The sequence below is a fragment of the Carex rostrata genome, chromosome 5, assembly GCF_964058835.1.
Source record: "Carex rostrata chromosome 5, lpCarRost1.2, whole genome shotgun sequence".
NCBI lineage: Eukaryota > Viridiplantae > Streptophyta > Magnoliopsida > Poales > Cyperaceae > Carex > Carex rostrata.
The window spans coordinates 11,653,447-11,667,349 of NC_135922.1; the positions used below are offsets into that span (position 1 = coordinate 11,653,447).

Below are 13,903 nucleotides of genomic sequence, written 5' to 3' on the forward strand. Positions count from 1 at the left end.
ATAACATCTTGCTTGATGAGATTGAAGGAGAGGAATGTAAATGGAAAGGAAAGGAATGGGAATTCTGATAGGATAGGCAGTGGAACAAGCCTTGAGCGGCTAGGGTCAACCTAGAGTTCGAGACCGTAGTATTATTTGGGCTTTGGCCCAATGTATTTGTCATTCCACTGGAAATATTATTGGGCTGTTTTCCTTTGCCAAAATTGGGCTCGGGCATCAGTACAAATATTCGTTCGGCACCGCATGTATCTCTCATATAAATTTATATAATGATGCTTCTTTTGTAGGGGAATAAACATTTACAATAAAACAGTGGTATAAAAAGATTTATTTAATTAATCATCTTTTATAAACTATGAATGATAGTTTTGTGATTTCACATTTTATGACGGGAATTTTCTTTTCAAAAGAAAAGAAATTGGCTCTACATGGAACTAATAAATGTTTACATTTTAGTTGTCAAAAACAATATTTTGCCATTTTATGCTAAACAGGAAATTATCAGATTTTGTTAGTGAGTGCTATATATATTTTTCCATGAATATTTTTACTTCTTTCAATATAAAAAATGCGAATAAAATTGGGTCCTTGTTTATCTGACACAGACTTCATAATATATACAATGCTGCCACGCTTTACGCCCACATAAAGTTATAAATGGTATTTGTTTTTCTTAAAAATAATTTTGACTTTCCATTTTCATTCATGGACAAGGGAAAAAAAAACAAAAAAAATGCTTATTCTTAGATCAGATGAGAAGAGTCCTCTATTCGTCATTGGCTACATAATTTTTTTAGTGAGCAGCTATAAAAGTTTTGAACAAAAAGAGTGAATTGGCCAGTATGTCACTAACAGACCGGGTTGCGCGCCTTTTCTTCTCTCTTTTGACGTCTGTTTCTATATATGCGACTATAACCCGTTTTTAAATTGCATTTTTGTGCGCCTCTCAGAACGCTACTTAGTCCAGTCCACATAAAATACATTGTCTAAAGAAAAGTATTACGACAAATCTGAAGAAAAAAATGAAGGAAAATCACACGTGCAATGCAAGAACATTTCACCACCTTTCGTACCCAGGAATTCGTATCCTCTGCATTAACTCAAAAGGGAATTTTTGAGTTAATGAATCTTGACCATCCGATATGTTTTAAGATTTGTGCAGAATAGATTCGCATTAATATTGAAGGACCTCCTATATCATAAGCAGGGTCGGATTGGCTTCGTTTAAAATCAGACGGTTGAGATTCATTAACTCAAAAAATTCATTTTTGAATTAATGCAAAGGATACGCATTCCGTACCCAGACTTGTAAAACAAATCCGAAACAAATTGTATTTGCATCTGTGAGCTTAAAAAATATATATATGTGTTTAAAAAAAAATTCAACATGGCCGCAACTTGTCGTTGAGGTCATAATAAATACGTGGCCACAACCTGTCGATGAGACTGATAAACAACCTGTCGTTGAGGCCACTAATTGGGGGCCGCAACTTGTTATTTCATCTGCTCAATTCTTGTCCGCCATCTGTAGTTGCATCCGCTAATCACCTGTCGTTACAGATTTGATATATACAACATGCCGCTGCTATGAAATTTTGTATATTTTTAATTTGGTAATGTTTAAATTTTTGGAAGATGATTAGCGCATTTCACCAATTCACCTTACAGAAATGGCACATTGCATTAACCCAATATGATTGTATCATATGTTCAATGAATAGGCTCAGTTTGATCATAACGAACGAACCAAAATTTTAGAAACAAGTATGATTCAATGCGAACATCATTTCTACATCATTTCTACACAAACAAGTATGATTCAATCCGAACATCATTTCCAAAATATTTTTTTGCTTTAAATGTGTACAAATATTCTAATTTTATAATATTTGGACTTAATCTCATACAGGGAAAAGAGAGTACTTGTACTCTAATTGTTACCATTATGTAGGGGCAAAATGGTAATTTGGATTAAAGTGCCTTAGTAAGTCCGATCTAGCATAACAACACCAATACAAGTTCTACGAAACCCGAAGAGGAAATAGAAAGAACATGAACAAGCAAATTAGATTTTTAGCATTGCAAATGAAATGCAACCTTGTAATAAGATGACAAAGGAAATGTAAAAGAATCAGATAAAAGGAAAAAATTAGTTCAAAACTATATAGAGAATTAATCTCTGCTAATGAAAAGAAGCAATCACAAATCATCACATAGCTATGTTTTTTTTATACAGAGCAAAAGCTAAATTTTAAACAAGGTACCATGTTCCTACTTTAAACTTTAAGATGTTCCAAGCAACAGCCAAATTTGGAACTGAGAGAGAGAATGCCACAGCATATCTAGTGGGTCTCGCGTCCTCTGCTTTGCCTTCCATGGTTTGGTCATCTAGTAGATATTTATACAATTAGAAAAAATCGTGCTGGATTTCTCCATGTTATAGCTTGGTTTACAAATTTGCCATCAGCACTGCATATGATTTATACCAGCCTCAACCTCCAGGTTATATTCTTCTTTTCTGACTGTGCTCCCTTTGCTATGGTTGGGATTTCCAAAGCCATGCGATGCAGGAGTTATTCTGCCATCTCAATTTCTCTTTGTTTGCACAGTGCAACCGAGAGCATTGTAAGTTACAACATTTGGTTCAAGGCCTTTGGAAATCATGCACTGCACCATCTGCTTTGCCTTGTCTAGCAGCCCTTTCTTGCAAAGTCCATCTATGAGAGTGTTATAGGTCACGACATCAGGTTGAAGCCCTCTAGAAACCATGTCATCCAGGAGTTCCTCGGCCTTCTCAATATCTCCTTTCTTGCAATGCCCATTAATAAGAGTATTATAGGAGAAGAGATCAGGTGTGCAGCCCAACATAGGCATTTTATCGAGCACTATGGCTGCAGCTTCATGGATCCTATTATGTTTACAAAGACCCTTTAGTAATGGATTGAAGACATCCGAATGAACCCCCGGTCCGACCTTAAGAAATTGTCCGAGTAGAACGAAAGCTAATCCAACCCGATCCACTCGGGTACAGCAGTTTATCAGGATGCCATACGTGCAGACGTCGGGTGAGATATGTTTATTTTGGGTCAATCGGTTAAAGAGAGAAAATATAGTCGGGTAATGGTTGGTTAAATTGTTCATGCGGACCAGCGCTGTGAAGAGATGGTTGAAGGGATAGATGGATGGTGTCGGGCTGCTGGTGACCAGAAGGCGGTCAAATAGGCAACGTGCTTCAGGGACAGTAAGGGTGCCCGATCTACAACGCTCTCTTACAAACGATTCTAATTGGCGGGTCCGCATTGCCCAGGATTACTCAGTCAGTAGTACGGAAAATGCTTTTGGACTCTTGATTTGTGCTGATTTTGATTAACTTATAATCAAGATATGAAAGCAAAAAACGAATACCAAGGAAATCCGAAGCAACGATCACCTATCAACGAGGCAAAAAATTAGCTATTTGGAAATACTTTGATAAACTGAAACTAAAAATTGAAAACGAACTCTTAGTTGGACTAAAATGGGGTCGAGAGCATCCACAGGGAGAGAAAGGGGGTGAGAATGTGGGACCATACCTGACGGAGAGGAGTATTCTCAAGGAGCTGGGTTTGGATCAAGTTGGTAGGTAAATTGTCTTTGCTTCTGTGCAACCTTTCGATTTCCAAGGTGAGGAAAAATAGATCGAGGTTTTTGATCTAGGGTTTTAAGTGCTATTCTATCTTCTTTCACTGAAAGGAGAGTAAATTTCGAGCTTAGACCAAGAAATAGTTCGAGTAAAGTGCATCTTAAATAGGTCATATTACTCAGACACAGAAACAAATCTGCTGTTATTCCGATCCAACCGTTGATATTCATTGACATTTGAGTGCGGAAACATTACTTCGTTGAGATCTGTGCATTAAAAGATTTGAATGGCTAGGATCAGAATAACAGGAACCTGTTATTCCTTTGGAATAACAGCAGATTTATTTCCTCTCAGACACAAATATGAAAGGCCTGTGGATTCAACTTAGATTAGATTGCCCGAATTCTGATCGGTTTGATCGAATCCAAACTCAAAATTTTAGTTAGTTCAGGGGATTCAAACTCCATCTGAATATCTACTTCTATTTCTATATACAAATATTCAGTCATTTTAAACTGTAAGTTAATTTCTTCTAACATATAATTATTCACAAAAAATGATTAATTGTTTGTGTTTTCAACATTAACTTAATTATTTTTAAAAAAATATATTGTCATTATGAATACTTGGCTATATTTTTAATATTTTTTATTTTTCCTAACACAGTAACACCTGCATATTTACAAATCTCCGAACTTATTTGGTAATAGCATGGAAGTATAATGATGACTATCCATGTGACTTCGAACATGTCTTGATAGTTATGTTCTAAACAAAATTAGAAAATATTTAAAAGAGCTAGTCAAATCTAGAAAAAAAAAATTATTAAAAGCAATCCGTTCAATATTTCTAAAAAGTAAAAACACAGCCACTAAACATATTTTCATGGACGGTTCAAATGCCTTCATTTTTGTGTCTCCATCATGCCTCCATTTTTAAAAAACTTAAATAACTCAAAATTTAAATTATAAATGTAAAAATAAAATCGTTAGATGTGATATATGCTATTTTCTTTATATGCTCATAAAATATTATCACATTCCAATTTTTTTTTATGTGAATTTTTTCTTTTTTTGAAAAAAAGGCACTAGTATCCGTCCATTGAAAAGAAAGAGTTTACAACTAGGACTGAGTAAAAAAAACAACCCGATACTAAACTCAAAAAGAGCAATATCAATGTTTCAGCTACTTTATCTTATATCCTCATAAAAAACAAAAGAACACTAACAAGCATGCTAGCAACAAAGAAAACATGGTAACATCCCATGATTATTACAGACAAGCAAAGAAACATAGGAAGTAGCAATAGCTTTTGAATGGATATTGTCATGGCAATAGAGAAAGCCCATCAAACAGCTTAATTGGCAAGCAACAGTGGTGCCATTGGAGAGATGTCCTCACTGTGCAACTCAAGAAAATGTTGAGGCAGGGGAGACATGCTTTGAATGGGAATCATGTCCATATCTTCCGGAAGCCAGAGATGGATCTGCACCTTTTTTTTTGTTTTACCCCTGTCCAATAGTTCAATAAAGAGCAAATTAGTAAAATATTTTTATGTGAATTAATAAGTTGAAAAATCAACGTCTAGAAATTATCCACATTAGTATATTTTTTTATAATCTCTTGATGACAATCAAAACAAATTTGAAATGTCGTAAAATTTCACATGTGCATAGATAAAATGATGTAAATCATATCCAACGGTTTTATTTTGACTTTTAAGTTCTTAAATTTTTAGTTATTAAAGTTTTTAAAAAAATGAAGACATGATGGAGACACAAAAAATGAAGGCATTTGAACCCTCCTCTATTTTCATAACTATATATTAAAAACAACTAATGTATTATTAAAACTAGTTACCGATGTGTACTTGGACAATTGGTTGAAAAAATTAGACTTTGCACTCATCTTCTTTTGTCATTATTGGAGATATATGCAATAATAACCCTTAGTATTTTAATAAGATCCTTCTTTATTGAGATATTAAAAATTTCCTGTGCAGACTACATTTTGATAGATGAAAATGAAAAAAATAATTATTCATCCTTTCTTTTAAATGTTTCATTACATTTATTATTCTGGTTTTAAACAACTATTTATTTTGGTAACATTCGTTCAAATATCAAATATTAAATTATAACTTACCAGTTTGTAACGTCCAGTGAATGTTATAGTTTTTTTAGATTTTGAATTTCGTTAGAATCATTCACTTTTATCAATATTTTTTTTTTTTGAAAACTTTTGCAGAAGCTGCGAAGTCGTGAAGGAAATCAAACTCTCGACCTATCCTTTCTCTATTTTTTTATTTTTCTATTAATAAAAAAATCGGGTATTTGAGAACATGACCCTTATCCATCTTTAAGCATGATATTTTTGTTTAGAATTGAACAATCACAAAATCAAAGGTACAAATAGATCATATTCTATTTTTCTTTTCATTTTGAATCTTCGTTCTACGCTATTGGATTTTTTTATTGAATATCACACACATGCAATGACACAACCACACAAGTACTTACTAGGCAAGAGTGGAATTGGAAACAAGGAATAGGTATCTTTTTCATTTTATTCCAATCAGGTTCAGCAAGAATGAAATAGACAAAATTCCATTCGGTTGGAACATTTTTTTTTTCTAACATATCATATTTATAGAATAATAATTCATCCCCTCCCCCATGAAATTTAACTACCATTTGGTTGGAATAAAAATGTGTCTAATTGTTGAATCAATTAACTGGTCACAGAGAAATCGAACTAGTTGGTACAAAAAAATTAACAGGTACAGATGAAAAACCTAAACAGAACAACAAGTGAAATCAAAAGCAAAGAATTCAAAAACAAATATGCAACTATAATTACACATACGTCAAAGTTTGAAACAACACTGCTTGGAAAAACTCATGATGCTAAACATTAATATCCTTAATCCCATGCTACATTGATACCATCCGAAAACTTTGCTTCACAAATAAAACTATCATTTGCAACCTAAAACTACCACCAAGTGGGTTTTTTTTCTATAGCATTACAAATCCATTTTTGTTCTTAAACAAATGTGCACTGCATGCATAGCATCCATCTGCAAACTTAACAAGTCTGGTCTAGGATAATGCCACCAATACAAGTTCAATGAAACCCCAGCAGGAAATAGAAAAGAGCATGAACAACCAATATAGACTTTATGCAATGTCAAGGAGATGCAACCTTGTAACAAGGTGACAACGGAAAGCAAACAGGACCAGATAAAAGAAAAAAAATTTAGCAAAATACAAGGTCCGTACATTGCAGTCAGAAAGTGTGAGGAAATTTCTCAATTGAGATGGATGCAAATAGTTAATAGTAGTTGATCAGCTCATTTCACCTTACAGAAATGGCACATTGCAGTCACCCAAATGATCATATAATATGTTCAGTATTATTAGACTCAGTAACAAACAGAAATTTTAGAAACAAGTATGATTCAATCCGAACACCATATTTACACTAAAAAGCAACCATAATATTTCTGGCTTTAAATGTGTACAAATATTCTAATTTATAATATTTGGAATTGATCTCATCCAAGATAAGGCTCAAGTTCTAACAGCCTCCAAGCACAGTATTGGAAAAGCTGCAGCGAAAACAGTACCTACAGTCAAATTGCTATAAGCAGGGGCATAAAGGTAATTTGGTTTCAAATAAGGTTCCAACACTAACATCAAATTCGCTAATCATGTAACTTTGTTGATATCATCATCAATTTCAGCATTTGAACTCATTTCCCAAGTTTTCCAATTAAACCTTATTCAAACTCATTTCCCACGTTCAGCACAGATCTAGTACAATAGCACCAATACAAGTTCAACAGAACCCCACAAGGAAATAAAAAGGGTAATGAACAAGCAAATTAGATTTTATGCATTGCAAAGGAAATGCAACCTTGTAATAAGGTGACAATGAGAAAGCAAAAAGAACCAGATAAAATTATTTTTTTAGCAAAGCAGTATGAACAATATTTCAGTCAATAGAGCAACTAACCAGCTCACTTAAAAGTACAAATAGTTCATTTAATAGTTCAACCTGATTGGGTGCTTGAATCATCCGTCTCACCTATTATCTGGTCCATGAGATGTCTCGCATCATCAACTCTCCCCATATCTAAAAGCACTTCTAATATTGGAGAGTAGGCAGCTAAATCGGGTTTCACCCCTCCTTGCTTCATTCTTATCAGAATGCACATAGCATCCTTAACTTTTCTGTTCTTGGCATATTCCTTAATCAAGGAAGTATAAGTTAAATAATCTGGTGCTACATTATTTAACAGCATACTATCCAGGATATTGATCACATCATTAATAGTGCCATCATTTGCATAGCCAAGAAGTAAAACTTGATATGAAACAACACCCGGCTTTAAACCTCTCCTAACCATTAAATCAAACAGATTTTGAGTTTCCTTTTTTTGACCTTGTTTGAACAAAGAATTCATCATGCATATATAAGTAACCTCATCGGGCAAAAAGCCTCGATCAAGCATTTCTTTGAAAACTCTAATTGTGTCCTTCCAAAAGCCAAGCTTAGAATACGCATCTATAACACTGGTATATGTTACAAGATTAGGCATCACACCTTTAGCAAGCATGACATTTAACATCTTTTCAACCTTATCCATCAACCCTTTCTTGCATAGACCATCAATTACTGTAGTAAAAGTAACTATATTTGGTAAATAACTCTCAGAAAACATATAGTTGAGTAATTCCTCTGCGTTTTCAGTTTCCCCCTTCTTGCAAAGTGCATCCATGATAATATTGCATGTCACAGTGTTCGGTAATATCCCCTTTGATACCATCTCACTCAGCAACTTCTTGGCCTTTTCTAATTTGTCCATCTTGCAAAACCCATCTATAAGAGTGCTATAACTAACAACATTAGGTTGCAGACCTCCAGAAATCATGTGATGTAGTAATTCCTCTGCCAATTCAGGTTGTCCTTCCTTGCATAGTGCATCCATGAACGTATTGTAAGTCACAACATTGGGCATGTAGACTTTGGCAATCATCTGATGCAGCACGTCCTTTGCTTTGTTAATTTCTCCATTCTTGCATAGTGCATCCATGAGAGCAGTATAAGTCATGACATCGGGCTCATGCCCTTCAGAAACGATGTGCTGCAGCATGTTCACTGCCTTGTCTATCATCCCTTTCTTGCACAGCCCATCGATGAGAGTGGTATAGGTCACAATATTAGGATTAATCCCTTTAGAAACCATGCGATCAAGGAGTTCGTCTGCCTTCTCAATTTCTTCTCTCTTGCATAGCACATCCATGATAGCATTGTAAGTTACAACATCCGGTTGAAGGCCTTTGGAAACCATACACTGCAGCATCAGCCTTGCCTTGTCAACTTGCCCTTTCTTACAAAGCCCATCTATGAGAGTGGTATAGGTCACAACATCAGGTTGAAGTCCTGTGGAAGCCATGTAATCCAGGAGTTCCTTGGCCTTGTCAATTTCTCCTTTCTTGCACAGCCCGTCTGTGAGAGTGTTATAGGTCACAGCATTAGGTTGAAGCCCTTTAGAAACCATGTAATCCAAAAGTTCCTCTGCCTTGTCAATTTGTCCCATCTTACACAACCCATTCATGAGAGTGTTATAGGAGAAGAGATCAGGTGTGCAGCCCAACTTAGGCATTTTATCGAGCACTATGGCTGCAGCCTCATGGATCATATTATCCTTACAAAGACCCTTTAGTAATGGATTGAACACCCGTGCGTCAGCACCCGGTCCGACCTTAAGAAAACGTCCGAGTAAAACAAAAGCTAATCCGACCCGATTCACTCGGGTACAACAGTTGATCAAGATGCTATACGTGCAGGCATCAGGTGAGATATGTTTAGCTTGGGTCAATTGGTTAAAGAGGGAAAATATAGTGGGGTAATAGTTGGTTAAGTTCTTCGTGCGAACCAGCACCGTGAAGAGATGGTTGAAAGGATAGATGGACGGCACCGGGTTGCTGGTGGCCAGAAGCTGGTCAAACAGGCGATGTACTTCAGGGACAGTAAGGGTGCCCGATCTACAGCGCTCTCTTACAACCGATTCTAATTGGCGGGTCCCCATTGCCTTGGATTTCTTAATAGTACCGAAAATGCTTTTGAACTCTTAATTGAGCTGATTCCCGCAAGCCTAGGGCTAGGGCTAGGGCACAGGTGCAAATGTGAGCTAATATGTGCTGACTTTGATTAACTTGTAATCAAGATATGAAAGGAAGGAAACAAATACCAAGCTAATCCCAAGCAACCTTCAGCACCTATCAAGGAATACATAGCAAATATTGTGCAAGAAATTAGCTATTTTGAAAAAACTTTGATAACCTGTAATTAAAATGTGAACAAATGAAGTTGAACCGTTAGTCTAAAACCGAACTCTTAATTCCACAGGTAGAGAGAGAGAGAGGTGATAATATGGGACCATACCATACCTGACGGAGTGGTGTGTTCCCACGGAGCTCGATTTCGAACAAATTTGTAAATTGTGTTGGCTCTGTGCGACCTTCGAATCTTCAGTCCGAGGTGAGGGAAAGAACTCAAGAAGACTGAGGTAGGCACCTCTTCGATCCAGGGTTTTAAGTGTTTTCACCCCTACTATTTTCTTTGGAGGTTTGAGAACTCGAGGTCAGCTCAGTCCAACCACAAATGGGTCGAGCCGTCGAGCAAACAGCAAAGTGTATGTTAATAGAATTCATATTGCCTAAGGTACCTCAAATTATGAGTTTGGATTCGGACATATTAAAGATATCCGTGCATTCCACTTAGATTAGATCGGATGGTGGATCAGATCCAAACTCAAAATTTGAGTTACTCTAGGGGATCCGGACTTCATCTCAATATGACAATATCTACTTCGAGAGTTCTAGTTCTCTATAGTGTTGTAAAATACGATTTTATTCATGTATGCAAAAGATTGCTGCATGTATATGCAGTATGCGGTTGTATATGTGGATTTGTATGCAGAAGTACATATTCGGTTTTACTATGTTTTGTTACAGAAATATAAATAAAATAAGACTAATTTATATTTAAAGTATGTGCTCTTTATTATAGTATAAAAGTTATAGATTTTAAAGTATGTGCTCTTTATTATAGTATAAAAGTTATAGATTCTAATTTCTTTCAATGCAAAATAATTTTTAGATTTTTTTCAAATCCGCATGGATCGTATATATAAATGTATATTCAAAACTGTATGAACTTGACTGTATGATATTTTGTATGTCGAAGACCACTACATAAGCATATGCGGATCATGCGGCCTCATTTTACAACACTGGTTCTATATACAAATACTCGATCATTTTTAACTCAAGTTCATTGCTTTTAATATATAATATTTCAAAGCTTGACTCTTGCATAGAGAGGAAGTTTATTAAAGAAAATAATTTATCGTGTATTTTTAACACTACCTAATTATTTAAAAAAATATTGTTATTATAAATACTTTCACTATTTTTTTAATATCCATGTGACTTCCGTTATATTTTTTTAACATTACCTAATTATTTAAAAAATATTGTTATTATAAATACTTTCACTATTTTTTTAATATCTTGCTTACATTTGCATATTTATAAATTTCAAAACTTGTTTGGTAATTACATGGATCCATGTGACTTCCGTTATTTCGTACAATCATCAGATACGTCTTGATATATCAAGGTTCTAAATAGCTTTTATCGCGTCATAGCGGAAAGTCTACAAAAAAGCTATAACGAATAGCGACGCTATAGCGAAAGCTATGCTACATAGCGTTTTTTGTTTTTATAAAAATTATATCATATATTTGTACTAAATATCAACATTATCTAAGTCTCATAGAACAATAAATAACATCAAATTGATTAAAAAAATATATAATATTCATATTGAACCAATACAAAGTTTAAATTGTGACTCAAAATATCCATAGTAATACTAATATCGTAAACTGTCGATCTTTTTCTATTCAAAATATATTCAGCATCATGACATAATCTATCTTTTTTCTATTTAAAATTTTTAAAATAACCTAGACACCATGGCATAATTAATTATCTTAATCTAATCAAAATATTTAAACTACCATATAGTAAGTATCATTTTGTTACTTCAAGAAATATCTTAATATATTAAATCTGAGCCTTTATTTAAAGCCCATATAAATTGAAAAAAAAAACTCATGTTGCATAGCGCGCTGTAGCTTCCTTATTTGATTTTGTTTAATGGATCTCTCATTTAATAATTAATAGTTTAATATAAAGCTTAGTATGTCAATTGTAAAAAAAAACTCACAGTTAAAATCCAATCTTAGCCTTTATTTAAAGCTCATATAAATTGAAAAGAAGAAAAAAAAAATAGCTTATGTTGCATAGTGCGCTGTAGCTTTCTTATTTGATTTTGTTTGATGGATCTCTCATTTAATAATTAATAGTTTAATATAAAGCTTAGTACGTCAATTGCAAACAAAAAAATCACGGTTAAAATTCAATCTGAGCCTTTATTTAAAGCTCATATAAATTGAAAAAAAAAAAAATCATGTTGCATAGCGCGCGCTATTTGCGCTACACGCTATGCTATGTGCTATAGCTGACCGCTATTACCACTATAGCGTCTGTAGCTCAAATAGCGCGTTTTGATGTCATAGCTTAGCGTTTAGGGTCCAAAAATACTATAGCGCGCTACATATAGTAGTTACACCCATATGTTTTAAAAGAAACTATAAAATATTAAAAAAAAACTAGTCAAATTTTAAAAATAATATTTTTTTTAATTAAAACTAATCCGTTGAACATTGTTAAAAACACAGACATGTGATCATATTTTTTCATAACTATATATTAAGAATAACTAATTTATTATAAAAATCAGTTACCCATATGTACCCAAAAAAAATGGTTGAGAACATCAGGCTATGCAGTCATCTTCATTTGTTTTTATTGGAGGTATATGCAAAAATATCCCTTAGTATTTTAGAAAAAACCCTTCTTTGTTGAAAAAATTAAAATTTTCCTATGTAGACTGTATATATATACTACTATGTACATAATAGGGACAACACAGCTCAATCTTGTTCTCTGGTAAAAGTATTGAAATAGGAACTCCATAATCCCAGTAACAGTAACAGCTTTGTCGAACATGGTTAATCTATGATATTTGGGCTTGAGGGATAGTAACATATCTTAACTACCTAAAATATAGGAGACATGAAAAAAATTACCTGAATATCTATGGAACATCTCATCACTTTGTAATGTTTATGTGAAACCTCGCCCCCAAATTAAAGGCCCACCACCCTCTCCACCCTCTGGAACGTATCTATTTGAACTAGACTTTCGGATTGACTGTAGATCAGAACATCTCATCATTAATTGCTTCAAATTGGAGTCTTGACAATGCTCAAATTAATATATAGAACTATCCAGGGGCCACTCAGTAATAAATTCAAGTTTTTTTAAGTACAGAGGATTCAAAAAGAAAGAGAAAGAATGTGCACTATGAGATTCCAATGTTCATGTAATACAGAAAGTATCATGTTTTTGTTTTAAACTTAAAATGTTAACAACAACAACTAGAATTTAGAACAGTGTGAGAGAATAATGCCGAAGCATATCTAGCAGGTGTGGCGGGTAATTGTACATTCTGCATTCTCTTCCACGCTTTTGTCATATAGCGGTTAATTTGATTTGTTGTTTTCTCCAAGGACTTGTTAACTTGCTATAAATCACGCTTTCTTACAATCAAACAAGTGCATTAAAAGTAGAGAAAAGGTTTATGTCCACTGGGTTTTGTCCACCATTTGTCCACAACCTTATCCACTTTTATCTGTCTTTTTACAGTATACAAGATTCAATTGAAAATTTACAGTATTATTTGAAAATTTTACAGTATACGAGATTCAATTTTACAGTATATATTTTACAGTATGCAAGATTCAATTGAAAATTCTACTGTACACAAGATTTAATTTTTACAGTATACAAGATTCAATTGAAAATTCTACTATATACAAGATTCAATTTTACAGTTATGATTCAATTTTATAGTATACAAGATTCAATTGTAAATTTTACTGTGTAGAAGATTCAATTTTACAGTATACAAGATTCAATTAAAAATTTTACTGTATACACGATTCAATTTTACAGTATGCAAAATTCAATTTTACAGTATACATGATTCAACCCAGTGCGGACGCTAATAATTAACTCTAACTGCCAATAACCGCTAATAACTTCCTATAACTGTAATTTCCGAAAGTACAGTTTGAAA

At 33.9% G+C, this 13,903-nt stretch overlaps 1 protein-coding gene across 1 annotated transcript; it reads right to left on the reverse strand.

Moving 5' to 3' along the window:
- Window positions 1-7,489: 7,489 nt before the first annotated feature.
- LOC144554558 (uncharacterized) lies at window positions 7,490-10,264 on the reverse strand. The gene is made up of 2 exons (XM_078302874.1): window positions 10,081-10,264; window positions 7,490-9,909 (listed from the first exon to the last, which is right to left on the reverse strand). The coding sequence occupies exon 2, from the start codon at window positions 9,717-9,719 to the stop codon at window positions 7,677-7,679; it is 2,043 nt and encodes a 680-aa protein (XP_078159000.1). The 5' UTR covers window positions 9,720-9,909; window positions 10,081-10,264; the 3' UTR covers window positions 7,490-7,676.
- Window positions 10,265-13,903: the final 3,639 nt, after the last annotated feature.

What these genes read in the sequence shown, in the direction of transcription:
- LOC144554558 (XM_078302874.1), bottom strand. Translation starts at nt 9,719, where the DNA reads ATGGGGACCCGCCAATTAGAATCGGTTGTAAGAGAGCGCTGTAGATCG.